This window comes from Polyodon spathula, chromosome 11 (assembly GCF_017654505.1).
Source record: "Polyodon spathula isolate WHYD16114869_AA chromosome 11, ASM1765450v1, whole genome shotgun sequence".
Taxonomy (NCBI): domain Eukaryota; kingdom Metazoa; phylum Chordata; class Actinopteri; order Acipenseriformes; family Polyodontidae; genus Polyodon; species Polyodon spathula.
In genome coordinates this window covers 21749453-21773297 of record NC_054544.1, presented here as the reverse complement: position 1 = coordinate 21773297, position 23845 = coordinate 21749453, and the positions used below count along the sequence as shown (strand labels likewise).

General features: G+C 35.8%; 1 protein-coding gene across 2 annotated transcripts in view; it reads left to right on the top strand.

Annotated features, from left to right (window-relative positions):
* Positions 1 to 19130, top strand: part of LOC121323333 (TRAF3-interacting protein 1-like) — a 42947-nt gene extending 23817 nt beyond the window's left edge. For both annotated transcript variants that reach the window (XM_041264335.1, XM_041264334.1), the window contains 6 exons: positions 58 to 141; positions 937 to 1069; positions 1701 to 1737; positions 4071 to 4147; positions 16050 to 16273; positions 18024 to 19130. In XM_041264335.1, the coding sequence (XP_041120269.1) occupies positions 58 to 141; positions 937 to 1069; positions 1701 to 1737; positions 4071 to 4147; positions 16050 to 16273; positions 18024 to 18189 (721 nt within the window). In that variant the 3' untranslated portion in view covers positions 18190 to 19130. The remainder of the gene's footprint in view (positions 1 to 57; positions 142 to 936; positions 1070 to 1700; positions 1738 to 4070; positions 4148 to 16049; positions 16274 to 18023) is intronic.
* Positions 19131 to 23845: the final 4715 nt, after the last annotated feature.

The following is a 23845-nucleotide window of genomic DNA, read 5'->3' as shown; positions in this document are numbered from 1 at the left end:
GTTAGTCCCTGCAGATCTCCAAGTAACACTTGTGTGTCTCTTTTTTTGGTATATTAGGAGAATACCAAGGCCAAGTAGTGCAAGGCCAGCACCGCCACGAGTCAAACGTCAAGATAGTGCTGAAGTGCCAAGTGTAGAAAGGTAAGCCAGTAGTGGATTATTTCAGTAGGCAGTATTACCTTTTTGTTATCATGTTTGTACATCTTCATTTGTATCACAAGAAAGTGTGTGATTTAAATACAGGAAATTTAGCTTTCCATCCCATTCTGCCTCATGCATTGTTTTATTGAGTTGCCCATTGAGAAATAGCAGAGCAAATGTGGTTGACTGAAGCATAAGCTCTTGACACATATATCTAGAGTCAGAAATGCTTAAGCAGAAAATATCTTCTGTAAAATGAACAGATCAGTTGTAAACTATGCAGGGGTTTTTGAGACCAGTGGCTTCTCCTACATTTGGGATAGTTTGGTACAAGCAAACATTTAAGTGACTGCATTACTGTATTTACCCCTATGCTAGCCTGTAAAATTCTATTGCACATTACTGCTGTATTTAATACATAATTCAGGGAGGTCTCAACCTGAGTGTGCATTCCACATCCAATGATTTAACATGTGCCATCATTGTTGCCTTACATACTGCACACCACACCAAAGTGTTTCATGATAAATGAAAAGGTAATTAGTCTTTCATCCTATTTATTTGAATTACAGTGGAACTGATAGCTATCAAAATTGCCATCTACGTACATTGGGGAGATTACAGTGGATTACTATTTGTAAAAATGTCTAAACACATTGCATTTAGATCCATTTCAATTTAGCTAAATTAAATAGAAGACACTGTGTTGGATTGGTGGAAGTGCACGGAATATGAAAATTAGTCAGTTTAATTCCCAGTGGTTATAAGGTATAACCACGTGTACCCTGTCTCTAGGATTGGTAGTGGAAAGCCTTTGACTGCTGTGATCGTGGATGGGAAAAAGGACTCTGACGACGAGGATAATGATGAGCTTTTTGTTGTGGAGGAAGCAGCTCCACTTCTTCCAGACCTGCCCAAAATGGAAATGGTTAGTCTGCCAATGAGAAACATACTGCACCCAAAAGACTCATATCAACCACATGAGGAGGAAAAAACAATCTACTGTAAATTAATTCTTAGTTTTTTATGAAATAGATAAACTATAACAACCAGTATGTCTGTAGTGCCCCACACAACAATTTCACAAAGTAGCAGGAATTCCTGTATACCTTTCAGTCCTTCGGCAGCTGGCCACATCTTTGCATGAAAGTTAAGGAAATGATATAGCTAATTAAGTGAATAAGTATACCTCTGTATGTATTTTGGGGTTGACCTGATAAGTTTAGTTAAAAAGATACTGGTGCACAATACTAGGTACTAGTAAAACATCTGACACATTTAAGTAAACATACTGTACAGTATAAGGATGATTGCTTGTCCATGGCTGGAAAATGTAAAAACAAAAAAAGTCCATAATCCCTGGTAACAAATCCCTGTTTATTAAGGGAGAATGCAAAACTAAAAACAGCATAACAAAATAAAATAAAACATTTTATCCAATAAAAAATTGTTCAATGTTATCATTTAATGTGCCTTTTCGTATCAGGTTTTACCTCTTAAACAAATTGTTGCCATCACGAAAAGAAACCAAAACAAACCTGTTTGTTTTGCTTTTTAAGGAGTCGGAAGTGGAGCTGACCGAGGATGACAAACATGGTAATTGGTACCTAAGGATTTTTTTTTTTTCAAAAGGAACTTGTTAAAGGATGATACTTGAAATGATCAACCCAGAGTACTAGTTTCTGTGTAAACCCAAGTTGTTGTTTTTCATTCATATAAAATTAAATTAGTGCTTCTGAAGGTCAGGTAGTTGACATGAAACCCTCTGTCTCAACAATGCCTTAATTGCCTAAACTACAATAATTGATGATACACAGAGGCCTTTCATTAAGATTTTGTAGAGCTGCTTCCTATGTGTCTACTGATTTAGCTCATCACAAATCACAGTAGATTACCTCTGCCCAGCACCTTACCCTTCTCTGCACCAGGTATATTAAAGCCTACTTGATGGCTTATATTATATATATATATATATATATATATATATATATATATATATACACACACACACACACATACACACACACACACACACACACACACACTGTGCAAAAGTTTTAGGCAGGTGTGAAAAAATGCTGTAAAGTAAGAATGCTTTCAAAAATAGACATGTTAATAGATTATATTTATCAATTAACTAAATGCAAAGTGAGTGAACAGAAGAAAAATCTACATCAAATCAATATTTTATGTGACCACCCTTTGCCTTCAAAACAGCACAATTCTTCTAGGTACACTTGCACACAGTTTTTGAAGGAACTCGGCAGGTAGGTTGGCCCAAACATCTTGGAGAACTAACCACAGTTCTTCTGTGGATTTAGGCAGCCTCAGTTGCTTCTCTCTCTTCATGTAATCCCAGACAGACTCAATGATGTTGAGATCAGGGCTCTGTGGGGGCCATACCATCACTTCCAGGACTCCTTGTTCTTCTTTACGCTGAAGATAGTTCTTAATGACTTTCGCTGTATGTTTGGGGTCATTGTCATTCTGCAGAATAAATTTGGGGCCAATCAGATGCCTCCCTGATGGTATTGCATGATGGATAAGTATCTGCCTGTACTTCTCAGCATTGAGGAGACCGTTAATTCTGACCAATTCCCCACTCCATTTGCAGAAATGCAGCCCCAAACTTGCAAGGAACCTCCACCATGCTTCGCTGTTGCCTGCAGGCACTCATTCGTGTACCGCTCTCCAGCCCTTCGGTGAACAGCCAAATATTTCAAATTTTGACTCATCAGTCCAGAGCACCTGCTGCCATTTTTCTGCACCCCAGTTCCTGTGTTTTTATGCATAGTTGAGTCGCTTGGCCTAGTTGCCACAGCGCAGGTATGGCTTTTTGGCCGCAAGTCTTCCATGAAGGCCACTTCTGACCAGACTTCTCCGGACAGTAGATGGGTGTACCAGGGTCCCACTGTTTTCTGCCAATTCTGAGCTGATGGCATTGCTGGACATCTTCCGATTGTGAAGGGAAGTAAGTATGATGTGTCTTTCATCTGCTGCAGTAAGTTTCCTTCGCCGACCACTGCGTCTACGGTCCTCAACGTTGCACATTTCTTTGTGCTTCTTCAAAAGAGCTTGGACAGCACATCTGGAAACCCCTGTCTGCCTTGAAATTTCTGCCTGGGAGAGACCTTGCTGATGCAGTATAACTACCTTGTGTCTTGTTGCAGTGCTAAGTCTTGCCATGGTGTATGACTTTTGACAGTAAACTGACTTCAGCAACCTCACCTTGTTAGCCGAGTTTAGGCTGTTCCTCACCCAGTTTTATTACGCCTACACAGCTGTTTCTGTTTCAGTTAATGATTGTGTTTCAACCTGCATATTGAATTGATGATCATTAGCACCTGTTTGGTATAATTGTTTAATCATACACCTGACTATATGCCTACAAAATCCCTGACTTTGTGCAAGTGTACCTAGAAGAATTGATGCTGTTTTGAAGGCAAAGGGTGGTCACACCAAATATGGATTTGATTTAGATTTTTCTTCTGTTCACTCACTTTGCATTTAGTTAATTGATAAATATAATCTATTAACATGTCTATTTTTGAAAGCATTCTTACTTTACAGCATTTTTTCACACCTGCCTAAAACTTTTGCACAGTACTGTGTGTGTGTGTGTGTGTGTGTGTGTGTGTGTGTGTATGCATATATATATATATATATATATATATATATATATATATATATATATATAGGCTATAATATACCTGGTGCAGAGAAGGGTAAGGTGCTGGGCAGAGGTAATACTGTGTGTGTGTGTGTGTGTGTGTGTATGTATGTGTGTATATGTGTGTATATATATATATATATATATATATATTATATATATATATGTATATGTATATGTTGTGTATGTGTGTGTGTGTGTGTGTGTATATATATATAATATATATATATGTGTGTGTGTTTCCTTTCTCCATTTCCAGGTGGGCTGGTGAAGAAAATTTTAGAAACAAAGAAAGATTATGAGGCTTTACAACCTTTATCCAAGTCAAAAGACCAGGTAGGTTTAAATTTAACAGCCCATGTCCATAAATTCTTTCCCCATATTATCAACCTTTATTTTGGGGTTAATGGTTGATGGAGTTGTGGTAAAATTGCCATATTTTGTTCACTAGGTGGTGTTGTTGCTACACTTACTGTAAGCAGTTTGGCTACCTAGCAATGTCAATATACAGTAGTTCCTTAAGAATTTGACTTACGGTAACAGCCAATGTCCACTTTCCAGGTAGTAAAAAATGTTTGTGATGTCTCATAGATTGCTTTATAAAATTGCACAACATATTATTTAGTTCTTAAACATGAAAACGTTAGCTTAATTTGTAATCAGAATTTTATTAAAAAAAACAAAAAAAAAGTTACAGAAGGCTTCCTGTGAAGACTTTCCTGTTTGGTTATAAACATACCCAGTATGTTAGTTTAAATGTTTAGGAAATTAAATGGAAACTAACACCCCATAATAAACAATATACTGCAGTTGTGTAAGTGGCTAACACCATGCTTTTAGACAGTGGTGAGCGGTGTGTTTAGTTCAATTCCTGTTATTGTCTGGGCAATTCTAAACAGGTAAATGAACATTTGAATTCGCTCGTTGTGTGTTCCTGGTCATACTGGAAAAAAGTTATTTTAAACTGAAACTTTACTCATGCCTTTTAGTGTCTTCATTTGAAAAATGTCTTTAACGGATATGTTTTACTTGCATCTGTTGCATCTATTAAGCGATCCTTCGATTATCACAGACTTTATGCTAATAGTAAAAATTATACTTAACAGTAGTTACTACACCCTTAATTAAAATGCATTGCTATGGATTTATTTTCAATAATGGTCTGTTGTGAATTGTATTTCATAGCACTTTTGCCCTTTAACCCTTGTAAATGTAGCCTTTATAAATGATCGGGTACTGTCTGATTTATAAGCACCCCTCTGAATGTGTCTGTCCTGGTTAAACACAACTGTACTCTATAGGTTGGATGATAGTGACGTTTTCAGTTATTATCAGCTAAAAATGATCCCGATAATCCTGTGAATAGCTTTCCTCCCCAGTTGTCCTTCCTCTCTTACACACACTTTTTTTCTGTCTGCTTTTTTTGCTTGTTTGCTGTTTAAAATAAAGCAATACTACTTTTCTCTCCCACAATTTGTTAGTGGTGCCCAGTATAAGTACATGGCTCTTATGCCAATTATTTTGTATTTAAGCTACAGTGTACAGTTTTTCTCAATAGTATAACAATTTTGAACATGCTCTTACCCACTACAAGTTAGGGTATTAGAGATGGTTTCTCCGTCTCGCTGGAGTCTTTTACAAACCGTATAATGTGCAGTTTTAGTTTTTCATTTTGCATGAGGGACGTGATGTTAACACTTTATATGGCTTGTAAAATAATAATGTTATATTTTGTAATAATTTTCTAAATTTTAAAGAGTCTGACAGCTAAAACAAGCTGCCGTAACTGCAGTAGACAGATGTTTGATGCAGGGCTATGTATTATTAATATACAGAATCTTGTTTACCATTTGATTTTTTTACAGATATGTAAATCTTAGCAATTGCTTGCTTTTTCCAAGGTTTTTGTTTTTGCATCGATCTATTGCCAGAATATATCTGCATTGCAGCTAAAGGAAGCATTTCTCAGCACTATGGTTTATTTAGGAAACCCCTTTGCCTTCATGCTTTGCTTCATGTGCTGTCTAAAGGACTCTAATGATTTCCTTCCTGACTTGAAAGGGCTGAAGGTCAGTGTAATAAAGAAATGATATTCTTTAATTCTGGGCGAACACCAAAGGCCTGGCATTGTAAATCTTAAGTGTCCTACCTTACCCCTGCTTTTGGCATTGCATGCAATCTTGTTGTTGTTGTGTCCTCTCAGATAGTTAACAGAAAGGGGATACTCGAGCCCCCAGTCTAATAAAAGGAACAGAAGTGCTGGTTTATTGCCTCACTGCTAGTTGGCAAAACGGTTGGAACAACAGTGCCGTGAGAGCATGTTATAAGGGCAAATTTAAAGACTTCTATTCCTGGGGGTAATTTAAAACCAATTGCATAGTAAAAATAGTGAAAGTTATCAGTTGGGCACGGAGTGAGTCAATCAGGTCTTTTTTTAAGATTTTGAGACTGTCTGAACTCTCGCATTTGCAAGAGAACTAAGTACGTGCATCAGTCAGAATCTGCCTGGTTCTGGCTAGATATGGAGTATAGCTTGCACTTTTTCCTGGCTAGTCCAAAGGTGGCAATCCACAAAGATGCTCATTTGTTTCCACCTTTTCGAGGCTTTACAATGGGTTTAATTAGCCATCACGTGCAAGTAACAAGCTAAGGTAAGCTTATAAAATAGATATCCATAGTATAACCCTCCATAACTTGTCTTCATTTTCTGACACTTGCATCTCATGAAATGTTAGTTTGTGATTCAAGGACAGCAGTTTCATCCAGTTTTCCAGTCAAGTGCAACAGATGCCAAGGGCTCGGAAGGCATTCGCTTTTTGAGAATTGAGTGCCAGTGCACCAGAACTGTATTCAATCCAAGCAAAGGCCATTTCAACTGTGCCACGCACACCTGCTGATTATTTTGAGCCTGAATTCGGCAAAATTTCCATGGCCTTTAGCCCTAAAATTCTAAATTCTTAAAGATTCATGCAAAAAGCATGAAGCTGCATCCTGTTTACATGGACACCATGTGCCGCTTAATTATATCACATTCTGGAACACAGAGATCCTCAACTGCTGAAAATGTTACATACAGCTGCAGGCAATCCGCAGAATCTCTCTTATCCTGCTTGGTTTAGTTAGTTAGGGCTCATAACATGCTAAGTAGTTTTAATTACATTTTAATGATGTGGTGTTGCACTAGTTAAAGGTGCAGGACCATATTGCTGTAGAAACAATAATTCTCTGAACCACCTCGTATACACACACACACAAAAAAAGATAAACCTTGGAGATAAAATTAGGCTCTGAGTATTATACCATCAGTAGATGCCTGTGAATCTTTGTTTCACGCATCCTATGCTATCTACACGTATATTAAAATACATTAAATAACATACCAGAATTTTAAAAAGTCTTTACGAAAGATTTTTTTTTTTCTCTAGGGTCAATGGCCTTTGGACACTTTGTTTTGAAACCCTGTTTTGTAAGTTAACAACAAAAGAAAAAAAAAATCCTAAATGCACTTGTGTCAATGAAAAAAGAAACAGAACATAATTGTTACCGTGTGTACTTTTATAGTGAAACTAGTAGTTGTTGGAGGCATGGCAATTTAGCCACAAAGGGCCGGGGTTCAGAGAAATCTATTAGAAGTTTGTCTTGTTGATAGAAGAAGTATCGGATCCAATACAGGTTCAGATGGAGAGGAGGTTTAGATGGAGAGATAGACTGTGCTACTTGACTTGTGCATTCTGTAATGCATTTTTGTATTCCTTGCAAAGTAAAATGATTGATCAAAAATTAATTGAGCAATCTTTCATTGTTTTAAATACTGATTTAAAACAATGTAGAGAGACAAGTGCAGAAAGTGAAATGTACGGCATGCAATCAGATGTTCAATAGCAACAAAAAAGTTAGCTGTTGCTTTTAAAAAAATATATATATAGCAATTAAAAGTAGGCTTATTTAGCTCGATATTGGCATTTTAAAATAAATAAATAAAACACACAGTTACCTGAAACAGTTCAAGAGATAAAAAAAAAATAAGACAAAAAATAGCAGACTTTTATTTTATTAACTTTTTTTGGTACACTGGTGTACCACGTAATGTATCACTTGTTGAATAAACTTGTATATTAATTATCCAGTTTACTTATCTTCTGCATACAAAACACATAAGAAGATAGCAATTGTCGTTGCAGACAATGTCTGCTGGTGTTGTTTCTGTATGAAACTCTAGGAATTTGCCCGCTTGCTCTGCCATCTAGGCTGGGGTTTGAACTTGGTTAGCAGGCTAGATGACTGATCGCAATCTGTCACTAGAGGGTAAAATGGCAAAGAATTCAGTGTATATTTTGGAAGTGACCTTATCCATGACCCTTGGAAAGTATGTATATTATTATAAGTTATATTTCAGGGAGAGACTTTATTTAGTCGGCCTTGGTGTTTTTAAACAGCTGTGCTTTTTTATACATATTTTTATTTCCCCTTTTACACCATGCAATTACCCTTGATGAAGGTTTATGGTGAATAAATAAACTTTGTTGTGTAAATTAGCAGCTGGTGATTGAAAGTGATGTCAGAAGAAGGCCCGGTCCAGTCATGCAGAACCTACACAAAAATAAATAAATCAAAGACTGCAATAAAACGTTGAGAACAGGTCTTTGCGGGGATTCAGTAAAACCTGTATTAAAGACCACCTGTATAGAAGGATAACATGTCTATAGTGACCACTCCTGACAATTTCAGTATACTGTATTTCCTCTGTTAAATCGCTTGTTTCATAAAACAACTTTAAGAATGGGTTATTTGGGGGGGGGGGGGGGGGGGGTTCTAACAGATTTGACTGACAGGCTATATTAACCTTTTCTTTTTACCATTTTTATAGGCACTAGTGCGATACTAATATGCAAAATTTGTGATCTTCATACATTTTTTAGTTATTTATACTTTCTGGCAGTGGTAAAGTATGTTTTAATTCTGATATGCCACTAACACTGAAACACATGTACTTTTGCTTTATGTTAAATCAATAATGGTTTGTTTTAGTGAGATTGGTTCTGTTTAGGGTAATAAAGTAGAATTCTCATCCTTAAATTTTTTGGTACATACTGTATTTTGAGATAGGAGCTTATGTTTCTGAGAATTTGGAATTCCAGGAAATACTAGGTTTCATGTTGCACATGCATATTATCATTGTCACAGAATGTGATTTACATGTAGCCCCAGGCTGTTATACAGTTAAGAATAACTTTTTTTTTTTGCATTTGGGGGTAGGCAATGGTACAATGTTTAAATTATGTTTTTTAATACAATTGTAGTGGTTAAAAATAATTAGAAGCTGAAATTCAATTGTGTTGCCATTTTCAAAAGGCAGGGAAAGCTTCATGTAGATGTTTAATTTGTTCCAGCTGACAAATACTACAGTGGATTTCAAAAGACTGATCGCTTGGTATAAACTAGGTGTAAATGATTAGTAATGTTTGATTTTCTTTGTCTTTCTGATCTAATTATTTAGAAACCACCAATAACTGTCTAAATGTGTACGGTGACATAATACATGTTTATTTTTTATCAATTAGAATTTCAAAGAACAATATAAGAAATAGTTAGTCACTCATGCATCATCACTGCTCATCTTGAGAAGCAATTTCTAAAGCAGTAGGTTCTGGGAGCCACCTGCCTCTCACTCAGTGCCTGTATCACAGGCTTAGGTAATGGGTAAAACAGACAAGATCTGCTGTACTTAAAATAAATATTTTTCTTTGTGCCTCGTGAAAAATAGGAAAAATAAGGCCGCTCTGGGCTTGTAGACCTTGACAGACCCCCTATAACGATTGATTTATTTTGGCCCAGACTGAGGGTAGCTTTCGGGGAGATGAGGTGTAGGACGACTATTAACAGACCGAAACAGCCTGCTTTCCCATATTGTATTTACAGTAGGTGAATGTCCTGAATTGTATTTGGTTAGGCAGGGTGTTTATGGGCTTGAGTATAAACCACCCACATTGCATGAAGCCTTAATCTATCTTAAACCTCTCATTTAAAAACTGCTAAAAAAAAAAAAAAAAAATTAAGAAAACTTTTTAGAAATACCACCTGTTTCCTGTTATAAAACAGTAAAGAGATGTCCATACTGGTCTCGGTGGACTACTTTTTAGTACCATAGGAAGTCGTAATAATGGTCAATTTTCATAGGTTAGACTGTGCTGACTTGGATTATAAGCAGTGTTGTGCATTTTTGTTTTTTTTTAGTTTATTTTACATATATTCAAATAGGGATAAAATTGGTCAAAAAGAGTTTTTAATTGAAACATCGGTAAAAATCGGGGGGGGGGGGGGGGGGGGGGGGGGGGAGAGAATCTCAGTATACACACTTTACATGTGGAATATGATGCGTAGCAGTTCTGGTTTCTGATTATGTTTAATGTCTCTGTATGATGAAACAGAATTTGTGCAAGTCAAAGCCACATTTTCCCCAAGTCAGCTGGTACTTTGCGAATGTTTGGGCAATCCCTATGTTGACAGAAATAGTATCTATAGAAGGTAAGAACAAGCCAGGTTTATTTGCCTTGTAATCATAAAAAGAAAAGAAAATTGACAGAACTGGGCAGTGCAGGCAATCAGGAGATGCGTCAAAAATCACACTGGACATTTCCATCAATGCATTCCATAAGTTTACCAACTAAAGCATCCACATTTTCTGTCAAATATTTTAGATTAAGATAGTCGGCATTAGGCTGTGTTTCAGCTGCAATAAACAGTGGCTGTCCAGCAAAGCATACTGCTCTGACAAACTCATTAAAACAATTTTTCTGTGCTCTCTTTTTATTAAAGCATGTGTAGAAGCCTCATAAATTGATTTCTTGTTCCTCAGTTTATTTTCTTGTTTCAGTTTAATGTGTCGCTTATTTTTCAGTATGTTCATTGTCAGTGTGAACATGTACCTCAGGGTAGCAGCATTTACAACGCTATGCATCCTCTGCCTCATATGACCCACTTCTGCTGTTTTTGCTTTTTGTATACTTCGAAATATTTGTTTTCTTTTGAATATTCATAAACTGATTTACGTTTTCTCTAAATTCCTCATCCACTAAAAATATTATATTCTTGTGTAAGTATTTGTTTATTCTTGTGTAAGTATTTGTTTAGTTTTTGATAAACCTAGTTACTATGCCCAACAATTGCCACAATAGTCAGACTTTGATTGGCCAACATAATCAGGTAATAATGTGTTTCTGAAGTGACAAGGAACCACTTTTGAACGTCATCTGATCCTTTTTGAGAATGAAGAATCAAACTATGTGGATTCCACAACACCGCTGAGTTTAGCTGACCGCTACTTTGCAACAAGTATGGGGGAAATCATTAAAGCTCAATAATGGAGCAACTGTTGCAATGATAAAAATATATTAGTTCATAATTTATATATCCGTTCAGATATTCGTTCATTTTTCAAAAAGTAATAAAAGCCATTATATTGCTCTGAACACAGCCAGAGACATCATAGCAGGAGTAAAGAATACGTTGTGTAGGACTTACTTTACCCCAGTGAATTAACTACAAAACAAAGGATGCCAAATAGCAGTTCAAGTTAAACGTTTTGTTTATTCCCGAAATAAATAGTACATAAAGTTGACAACATTGCTGTTTCTTTACAGTAAACAGTGGCCACTGACACGTTTTCATAAAGTAATAACATGGTTTACTTGTGTAAAGCTAACGAAAACTGAAATTTAACTTTAAACACTTAAAATAAAACAAACGTGGAAATGGCGTTGTAAAGCGAAGAGGGAAAAAAGACCTTTTTGGTTCTCGTTTATTACATTCCACATAACAGAAGTCAAAACAAAATATATATAATGTATACAGTCAATATAAAAATCACTACACAACATTTTCAGGAACTTGGGTACTGTTCAAGCAAGGTATTTCAGAATGATTGCCTTTTTTCTGTCCCATGAGATTCTGAAGCAAGCCTAAAGCAGCACAACACATTTTTGTCCAAGATGGCTTTCCATAGAGAACACTGTGCATGTGTGAGCATAGTCTGGTTTGTTTACTTTTTGCTGTCTAAAACTTTTAAATAGAGGCTCAAGAGCTGCTGTGTTGATTCTGTGTTTTTTTGTATATATCATATATATATATATATATCTATATATATATATATATATATATATATATATATATATATATATATATATATACACACATAGACACACACACACATACACTGAACAAAAATATAAACTCAGTATGCAACAATTTCAAAGATTTTACTGAGTTACAGTTCATATAAGGAAATCAGTCAATTGAAATAAATTCATTAGGCCCTAATCTATGGATTTCACATGACTGGGAATACAGATATCTTAAAAAAGAAAAAAGGCAGGGGCATGGATCAGAAAACCAGTCAGTATCTGGTGTGACCATCATTTGCCGACACATCTCCTTCGCATAGAGTTGATCAGGCTGTTGATTGTGACATGTGGAATGTTGTCCCACTCCTCTTCAATGGCTGTGTGAAGTTGCTGGATGTTGGCGGGAACTGGAACACACTGTCGTACACGTCAGTCCAGAGCATCCCAAACATGCTCAATGGGCGACATGTCTGGTGAGTATGCAGGCCATGGAAGAACTGGGACATTTTCAGCTTCCAGGAATTGTATACATATCTTTGCGACATGGGGCCATGCATTTTCATGCTGAAACATGAGGTGATGGCGGCGGATGAATGGCACGACAATGGGCCTCAGGATCTCGTCGCGGTATTTCTGCATTCAAATTGCCATCAATAAAATGCAATTGTGTTTGTTGTCTGTAGCTTATGCCTGCCCATACCATAACCCCACCTCCACCATGGGGCACTCTGTTCACAACTTTGATATCAGCAAACCACTCACCCACACTACGCCATACACGCTGTCTGCCATCTGCCCGGTACGGTTGAAACCGGGATTCATCCTTGAAGAGCACACTTCTCCAGCATGCCAGTGGCCATCGAAGGTGAGCATTTGCCCACTGAAGTCAGGTCAAGACTCTGGTGAGGACAACGAGCACGCAGATGAGCTTCCCTGAGACGGTTTCTGACAGTTTGTGCAGAAATTCTTCAGTTGTTCAAACCCACAGTTTCATCCGCTGTCCGGGTGGCTGGTCTCAGACGATCCCGCAGGTGAAGAAGTCGGATGTGGAGGCCCCGGGTTGGCGTGGTTACACGTGGGCTGTGGTTGTGAGGCCAGTTGGACGTACTGCCAAATTCTCTAAAATGATGTTGGAGGCAGCTTATGGTAGAGAAATGAATGTTCAATTCTCTGGCAACTGGTGGACATTCCTGCAGTCAGCATGCCAATTGCACGCTCCCTCAAAACTTGAGACATCTGTGGCATTGTGTTAGAGTGGCCTTTTATAGTCCCCAGCACAAGGTGCACCTGTGTAATGATCATGCTGTTTAATCAGCTTCTTGATATGTCAAACCTGTCAAGTGGATGGATTATGATCACTAATTTATTAATTGAAGTTAAAAAATGTCAAGATCACTTTTTCATTACTATACCTGCTTAATGTCTCAGATTAGATTAATATACTTCAACTTGGTTAACTACAAATAGTGTTTAACCAGGAACAGGTTTGAGAATATTAAAGGTGATTCATACATAACTATAAAGCTCTCAATAAGTAGTAATTCTAAAAGTAGTCAACTTCTTTGACATTTCAAATTCTCCAGTATTCTGTTAAGGACTTTTGACCAAAAACAAACAAAAAAAAAAGTTTCTTCTAGTATTGCTGCAAATTGCTTGGTGATGATAGCCTGTTTAAATGTGATTTCTAACCACAGCAGGAAGGGAAACAAGACTCCCATTGCATTGTGTTTTGAGACAGGTTTTTCTTTGAGCTCAATTTGGCAAACCTTAGATTAGAAAGGATTACGTGGACCTAATTAAGCTTACTGTAAAGTATGCTGTCCTCCAAGGTGTTAAGAAATTTTAAATCTTTTTTCCACCCCTAAATTATGGAAATAACTGGGGTAGACCGCTCGAAAGCAACAGCTAGGATTTCAATCCAATCGCCTGGGATCTCATCTGCAGTATGCGACTATAACATCTCATCTGGTTACTCCAGCCAACTTAGAATAAAGGATAGAGGAAACCTTTATGGGAAATCTAGGATATTTCCATAGATATCCGTTTTTTTAGCGCTATTCAAATTATGTTTCTGGACAGCGCTAAGCACTGTATTGGAAGAGATAGGCGGTCAAAACACATTGTTCTTGTTTTCTAAGTTAAGAAGAGGCTAAATGTGTAGTAAATGAAGAAAGATTTTCATGAAATTCACCGTACTTGTAGGGATTGAGATGTATTACAAAAAAAATTTCTGGCTTTTTGACTTGCTGTTTCTGTACATTTTAAAATGTTTTTGGCAGATTTATTATAATGTCACACATGCAGATAATGGAGGGAAAAATACTTTCTACACCCCAGGGAATTATGCACAGAAAAAAAAAATCTATACTATGCAAAATGATGCTGTATCTCTACAGGTATGTTCAAAGTAACAAAAGTATTGTGTATTTGTATTGGGTTATTCTCTCGTACTGGATATCAAAATTCTATCATAAATACAAATAAAATAAAAAAATAATAATAAATAGAAATCAATGGATTTTTTTTTTTTAAACATAGTCTTTCTAAATTCCAAGACTGAAGTAAAGGAAGAGCAGCACTTTCAGTTTGTCTTCCTAAAGAGAACGCCTCGACAAGATTATACACAGAGTTGCTGCACTCAGCATCAGCTGTATTTGTTACTGCATTTATGTATCTGAAAGCTAATGTTTTCAAATTAGGAAGACTGTCAGCTGTCAATGACCAAAACACTCTGTTAATTTCCCCTGGTGGTAGAGTACTCTGGATGACATCGGGTGCAACCTTCAGTGTACAAAGAAAGTCATTCACTCTTTTGCTGATATAGTTGTAACGTGGGACCTTTGTCATGTCTTTTTATGGCAAAATCGATCAATGTTCCCTTTATCCTCAGTGTGATGCAACATTTTTCTCTATCCTTCTCTGTTAGTGGCAATATTATTTAATATTCCATGCCTATGCATGTTGATACGTTGTATGTGTAAAATTACGCGGGCGCGTAATTCCCTGGGTGTAACTTTCTACTGGCATGAAAGAAGTAAATATTTATAATATCTATAATATCTATAGACTAAAGATATGAAAACAGTATATGTGCTGGCAGTTGCTACATAGAAACATTTAAATATCCACAATGCAGAGTTTTATTCAGAGAAAAAATAAAACTTTAAAGATCACACGAGGAGGTAACAGTAGATAAGTGCCATGTTCTTTAATGGTTTCTGCACAGCAAGTGTTTGAACGAGCAGTGAAGCTCCCTGTAGCAGGTGTTTTTTAGCCGTACTACTAGGAAAGACTGAGGGTGAACTGAAAGGGTTTCATTTTTAGGGAAGCTTGTATTATTAGGTACAAAATACTTTAATGGTACAACTTTCACTGACACATCCTGATACAAAAGTAAATAAATATATGCCTGGAAACTTTTTTTTTTCGTTTTTTTTCAAAGCATTGTACATGTGTGTTCCTCTGCGGGGAGAGAGCATGAGTCTGAGTTTGGCAGTATTCCCTGCACGGCCAGCACACACAGCTGAGTAAACATTGGGGGGCTTGTGCACATAGGGAGACCATAGCATTCTGAGGTGAAAGGTGACATGGTAGAGTTTGACACAAGCCCTATAGCAGAGAGACCAGACGGAGGGAAAGAAAGCTATTTTTCTGTATTTATAGGGTCTTATTGTTAATCAAAAATCAAGGCTTTGCAGACAACGCTTTAACTTTTTAACAGTCTTTTTTTTAAGCAGGTACAGTTACTATTTTCAGAGAGGAATAATTGTAATGGTGTAAAATTAGCAACAAACTACTCAATAATTTGACCACTCCTTCAGGGAACTAAGTAGTTTTTTGCTTATTTTATACCATTATAATTCTTTGCACTTGACCAGTATGCGTTCTTTTTCACAACCCACAAAAATAAATACAGTAGAGTTTAGACTTTTAGCAATCTGTATTATTCTATCATGCACTTGCAATATATAGTGCTTTGAGATGTGTCAGTGAATGACATGTTTATTTGACACACTTAACTTTCAATTTGAAAGGTTAGTCACGCTCACATTGGAACCTAGATGTACCACTAGTCAGAGTGCAGGGGACTTGACACTTTTATTTATTGTTTTCATCAGGATAAGACAATTGTATTGGAGGCAACAAAAAGAAAAGAGCGCGACTTAGTCTCCAGGGAGATTGAAAAGCTGAGGTCCTCGATCCAGACAGTGTGTCGTAGTGCCCTCCCGCTGGGGAAGATCATGGACTACATTCAGGAGGACATGGACTCCATGAAGAAGGAGCTGCAGATGTGGCGTAGCGAGAACGCAGAGCATGCAGCAGCACTGCTCAAGGAGCAGAGGTAGGAGGAATACAAGAAAATACAATACAAGCCAATCTCAGTGTGAGTACAAAGAACAATATGATACAAGCCAATCCTGAATGTGATTACAAGAACAACACAATACAATACAAGCCAATGTGAGTGTAATTACAAGTTTAATTCTGTGTAGGGATAGTAAAACAATTAATAACATTAATATAATTCAAATTATGATTCTGGAAAAGAACAAGGAGATAATTATTATGAGTGAGTACATTGAGAGATTTATTTATCTATACAGACTGGATTTTTACAATACCTAATTTAAAATCACTGTAGGTAAGACAGTAATTCCATAAATCTTACCTGTTTTTCACTTCTATTAAATTTGCGGTTTTCAAGAAGCACATTATAGCAAACATGTATTTTCAGTTTAAAACATAAAATCTGGTACTGAGTTCAGTTTCCATGCTTTCATCTTAGGAAATCTCTTAGACTCTGGGTCAAAGCCTGTTACTGGCTCAAAGCATGTCAGTCAAGAGGGAAAGTCAGTGGTGGGAACAATTTCACCCTCAAAGTGAAAGGACCAAAGAAGTGCAACACTGTCTGAAAGCACGGCATGCAAACTGTATAGTTCATTAACCCAGTGTAGTAACAGAGAGCAGATTATAAAATAAAATACATGTTTCCTATAAAGATAATGAGTGAACAACAGGTAGGATTTATGGAATGAATAGCTTTAACTAACACAGTGAAGAATTCAGTATGGCTGTTTAGGAGACAATGTTATTTTATTGGATAAGAGTCCCCAAAATCTTCAATCCATCCTTATTGTGCTTGACTCATCTAAAGCCAAAACCATTCACAAAACAATTCATTTTCTTTAAATGCCAAATACCTTAAAGCCTAGCAACACCAGGCAGTTTTTCTGGCAACTTTTTTAAGCAACTAGTTGCCAGGAACATTTTCATGCCTTTTTTACAAAGCACCACAAATCAAGATTCTTTAGATATTGCGGCTTAAATTATTCACATGGCGAGAATTGCTTAAAAAGTTTAATGTAGTGCTTCATAAATTGCCAGAAAGGTTTTTCAAAAGTTGTCTGGTGTTTCATGGTCCATATATGGTCCATATTCTATTGTAAAATTCAACCAAACTGTGCACAAATTATGTTTTAAATTAGGGGCTCATAGAATGTTAACAGGCATTTTTAATATTTTCTAATATGTCATGTGAAGGGTGTCTTATTGTTTCAGATATGTTCTGTTGTGCAGGTTGGACTAAATGACTGCAAAGCTGAGTGTTTCCAGCTGCTCAAATTGCGCAAAATGAGAAAATAAGAAATAGCCTACATGGAACATAATAACAACTTATAAATGACGACAGATATTGTACTCAGAATCTACTATTAAACATACAGCTATGGCCAAAAGTGTTGCATCACCTAGAATTGTAGGATTGAGACATAATGAAAAACAAAAAGAACTATATGAACATAATTTAGATCTTTTATTTAACATTATGTAATCAAAGAAACTAGAAAAGTCTACCGGAAACCATAAGTACTACAGTATTTCATGTTAGATTTTTGTTAAGTATATAAAAACCTCCAAAGTGGTATCTAATTCAATATGTTAACATAACATTAATCAGCAGGTTTCATTCGACTTTCTGAAGCAAAATTTGTTAATTCAAGGGTGATGCAAAACTTTTGGTCATAGCTGTAAAGCATCTGGAAATTTTATTGAATATATGTTCAGTTATGATGCAAGTTGTATTTTTCCCACAGAATAACAGACAATGCTGTGGAGCCCCTCATAACTGGGCTGGTGGAGCTGGAACAGCTAATCAAGGACCAGCAGGACAAAATCTGTGCTGCAAAGGCTAACATCTTAAAAAATGAAGATAAGATTGAGAAAATGGTCTCCAGTATCAACTTCTCTTCCAGGACGTGAGAGCCCAAGGCAGAAAAGACTCATCATATATTATTAAAATGATAATAAATATACTTAAAGGCACTGAAAACAAGGGAAATGCTATTTTTATAAAGTATAATGTATTTTTATAATCCTTTGATCAAATTTATTTAACATGTGGAGAAATCTAAATGCATTTTTTTTTTTTCTTCAGCTGTTGTGGGCTTTCCCACCCAATCAAAAGTTTAACTTTCATTCTTAACATACTCATGTCCCTGGTGCCTCAGTATTCAGAGAAGACTGGATATTAATTTTACATTGTCATAGAGTCCATCATGCATGTGTCACATCTAACCCCTGTAACAACATCAGTTGGTTTGTCACTGAAAAGTCCTTTTAGAAAATCACCTTGCTTATTTCTTTGATAGCAAAATCACTGATTTTACCATTTGTAAAATAAGAATTATTTTGTTTTAAAAAAGGTAAAGCAGATGGAAACCATATATCATTCCAATTAAAATTTGATTTGATCTTTACAATAAAGCACCGCAGGAATAGAGAATTCTTGGTAAGGACCCCCATTTATATCTGATCTTCTGATATTTGTGGTTTCATTGCTGTGAAGTGACTGTATAAATTGATTAGACTGTAGTAAGCCAGAGGACTTATTCTAGAAAGACAAATTTAACAACCCTAAAATGTATTGGCCTTTTTTAATATGTAGCATGGAATTGTGCATTAACCCACAAACAGTGGCAACATGCAGTATTTTGCTGTGCCATGTCTGAAATATTTGCTGTGCTGGCTGTGTGGTAGAGCAATTATTGATAAACAAATGATGCCTGTTCCTAAAGTCTTTTTATGTGCTGCATATTAAAATTCTTCTCAACACTTTCAAATATATTTCAGAACTGTTGTGTACAAATCATGTTTTGAAGTGAATTATGAATGTAAAAAAGAACTCGGTTCCTTTATGATTTCATCCTTTTTTATTTTTTGTTTTTCAAAGTTTCATAGTTCCGAACAATTTTGGAGGAAATGAAAGAAAACCATTTTGTTTTCAAAAATATATTTTATACATTAATATTTCACTTTACAAAGCATACCAGAAAACTACACATTTTGAGATAAAATTGTCCTATATTGTCATACTGTAGATATCCACATTTCCTAATTGGTAATAATATCAACATGCATTTAAAAGATACTCTTAGGCATCGCTGTACATATAAATTAGTCTGCATCTTGTTGAAGTCCTGGCCTTTGTGCAGTCTAAATATCTCAAAGACAATATGTTGGTCATGCAAATAAAATGTTCTGGTGCAGAGCGGGTGATTCTAGCTATGATATGTCAATATAAAAAGACTGCTACCACTGCAGTAGTGAAAGGAATATGTTACCACAGGATTAAGGGGAAGATGTGTCACTTAGTGATTGTACATGACAGACTAAATGAAGTTTACTGTATTTTGATGGATTTGATTGCAAACACAGTAGAACACGCACAGTGCTCCACCAAGAAAGAAGGCTGATTTGGTTATCTATTGTGTAAAGAAACAATACATTTAAACAGATTCCCCAAATATCTTTGACAAGGAATGAGAAGTGATCATTCACACATCCATAACTTTAGTGCATACAGTCTGTGGAAATGAGTCCCAGCATATGTGAGAATTGGAGTTTTGATTGTCCAGCACAGTAGTTTTGAGACCTCTGCAGTCACCACCACACAGGAATTCTTTCTTATACTTGTCCTGGTCACAGCTGACAACCTTGTTTTTTTGGTTTGTATAAATAGATTAGATATATATATATATATATATATATATATATATATATATATATATATATATATATATATATATATATATATATATATATATATATACTCTACCTATGTGGTTATAGTATTTTATTGAAGTCTGTAATATTGCATAATCAGCTTTTAAAATTCCAGTTTTGTAGCACAGAGAGTGATACACAGAGTTTTCATTCAACAAATAATTGTATTGCTTTTTATCAGTATTAATAGAATGATTGCATGTTAATGAAATGGAGCTTTTATTTGTAAATTAAACATTTCCCTCAGTTAAAGAAGTTTACAAATAAAAGCCTTTTGCTTGAAAAGGGCAGTTTCCTAAACAAATTACAAGTACTTTGGTATGTTCTGTATCCATCAATATGTAAGAATCATTTACAAGCCTCTGGTGAGAAAACATCAACACTGTAAACTAATGTCAGAACCAATGTCGCTATCTTATGTATATTTTGATTCTGTAACATAGTTCACAAATTACTATAACTTTTGTAGTGGAGTAGAATAAAATTACATTTCTGTACAAATTGGAGTGTGGACAAATGCTTGGGTCTTTCTTTATTACAGGATACTTCTAGTGCTTTCTGCAACAATAATTGTGTGTCCACTGGTAGCTTCTGCAATCTTGCACATGGTATCTCAGGATTAAACTCACAAGCTTAGCTCCAGCAGATTATCTAAGGAGCTGCTCATTCACTCAAGCTGGTAGGAGTTTCGTATAGTGAAAAACAACTGAAACTATATACTATATGTTTACGTATTTCTTTTAGTTTCTATTCTTGTTAACATTCATTTATTCCCTTCCCTAGGTATAGTTTCTGTACCGATTATAACAGTGCTGGCTAGGTGACTCCTTATTATTGTAAAGACAGGTTTGCTGCATTTGTTTCCCTCTTTTTATTTTAACAGTACATTGTAATCCTTTAAACATTTATACTTGAGTTAAAGCTATTCGGCCCAACTTTGTAACTAGTGCAAAGATAATACCAGTTAAAAGTATTGTATAGGTATACATCTAGTAGGAAGCCACTTAGTTGCAGTAAGGAGCAGTTCAGTTTATTCTAAGTTTTCTTATAAGAATAGCTTGTAACCTTATAAATGATCCCATTCCTCTTTTAAAAAATGTCTTTGCCCATTGCGTTGTTATATAAATAGTTTGGCTAGTTTCATGCATATCAGCATTAGTGTACTGTACTCATTACAGCACTTTGGTGACACACGTCACAATAATGATCAAATCTGTCTCTGCATCTCTATCATTAAATTCTCCGCTCCGAATTTTGGGAATGTGGAGTGAGCACAGCTGAATAATTGAAACCAGAGAGATACGCATTGCATAGCAAACCTGACTGACTTGGTTAAAGAGTTTATCTTAAAACCATTCCTTGCCATGGCGTTTGAAGTTCAGTTAAGTTGAAGTATGTTTCTTGCACAGATTTGTTTTTTTTGTCAAGAAGAATGTGCAGCTGCTGGTAAATGATGTCAGTGCCCCACAGCCACCAAGTTAATCTTTCCAGACAAGTGCATTCCACTTTTTATCAGATCAAATGCACAATACAAAAATATTAAAGGAAATTATGTTTTATCCCCAGAGTTCTGTATTTTTATGTACCAATGAAGGAAAAAAATAGCAATCCGCTGATACAACAGCTCAAAACTCTACAATGCTAAGCCAAGGTGTGCTAACCAATTTTGTCTGCAGTCTTATGAGTCCTTTTGGTAAAATAAAACCCACGGCGAGAATGAGATCAGAAAGTCAAATTGTTTTACAAGATTGCTTGCTTGCAGGTGTGTTTCTTTCTTGGAGTCACTCTATTAGATCATATTAAAAAAAAAACAGAACAACAAATGAAATTAAAATACTTTGAAGGGACATTTATTTGGGGAAAGGGCTGCACTATTGTTAGAAAGAACATACATTTCAGAAATACTGTAAGGTTGGGAAATGCCCTTTTCTTATGTCTTCTGCTTTCTCCTCCTTATATCACATGTGAGTTGTTTTTTGTATTAAAAAATTGCATTAATCTTATAATAATGATAAAATGGTGGTCCAGCTCATTTAGGCTCAATTCTGTTTCCAAAAAACAAAATCCATACATAATGAGATAGCTGAAGGATACTATGTTGAAATTAATTATTTAATCTCCATAGTTCTTTGAACCCTTTTCTGAAGTAATCTAAAACACTAGGCCATTACACATCTATTGTATCCCTCTGGAAAAATATATATAGATAGCTCAGTTACATGCCCCTAGTCTCTTAATGGCCAATAAAACCTGAATACAAAATATGTTGAAAGAGGGAGACATTAAAGAGACGTGCATACAGTACATATTCCAAAATAGTGAGACAGTAACAGTAAGCTGTGTGCTCCTTCTGAACAAAATAATACTTGAATACCTTTCCTAGTGGAAAGTGGCAACTTCTAAAGCCCCCTTTTGATCCTTTATTTAAAATGTTTGTATCCTAAGGAGAATTAACTTTTTGATCCTAAACCTACTTTTTAAAATTACTGATCCCTTTTATAATTAAACGTTTCGTCCAGATCAACCTTTCCAATGATAACAATTATATCCAGGCAGTGTGGTGCAGTGGTTAAAGTCCAGGGCTTATAACCAGAAAATCACTGGTTCAAATCCCACTGCTGCTACTGACTGATTCACTGTGTGACCCTGCACAAGTCACTTAACCACCTTGTGCTCCAGCCTGTGGATGAGATGTTAAATCACCTATTGTAAGTGACTCTACATATAATGCACAGTTCACAGCCTACCTCTGTAAAGTGCTTTGTTATGGTGGTCCACTATGAAAGGTGCTGTATTAAAAAAAATAAGATATTTTTAATATTATAACGTTGAGACCAGCAACTAAACTACACGGCATACTACAGGGCATTACATTCTGTAGTTGATTAAGTTGGGAAGGTAAGAGCACAATATTTGTGGTTTAATTGCGATAACACACTGCTACACAGTGGCTTTTTATTCTTTTACCATAAAGACATGGTCAACTACCAAGGTAACGCCAATTAAATCAGGATTTTATTGAAATTAGAAATTGGTAAATGTGTTGTTACTGCTATTTTTAAATATTTACTATGGAAGTAATTTCATCATTAATGAGTAAGTAACATTACTGTACACTTTGAACCAGCACAGAAAGCAACAACAGGCATCAATAGTTAATGGTTTTGGGGGAGCCTGGAGCTATTGACCTCCTGTCTTTACCTGCAAGGGTCTATATTGGACCAAAGTGATTAAGAATCCTGGTATTTAAATACATTATCCACAGGCCCCCTTAGAAACGTGATTACAGTCTCAATAGATTATTTTTGAATTCATCAAAATAAAGTACCAGTGAAAAAGCTTTGGTGTAGCTTTGGCTCTTGTAGGCTATTTCTTGTAATGCTGGCCTTGAAACAAAAAGAAATATTCAGGGAGTTGTTTATTTATTTATTTTCCAAACACTTTAATCAAGCTGCTAAAATCCTAATTGTTTTTATGTTATTACTTAAACTTTTCACACGGAGTGAAAAATGTTTGGAAAATGTGTGGTAGTTGCTTTGTGTTTAATTGGTTTCAAGGCTAAACTGGAAAACAACCAAAAAAAAAAAAAACATTCAGCGCTAATAACCCTTGAAAAGTTTAACAAACAGTTGCCCTCTTTAGACTAATCTGTTACTATAAAGTTGTGAGGAAACATATCAGTTGGAATCTACACATAATAGACCCTTAATCCTTAAACAGTAATTACTTTTGTATTTGTGCAAACTTGACAAAACAGCTGCACAGAAACTTCAAAACAGAAAGGAGAAAGAAAAAAAAAACTCAATTAAAGAGGATTTGGCAAAGACTTTGGGGGCACAAGTCAGTTAAGCTT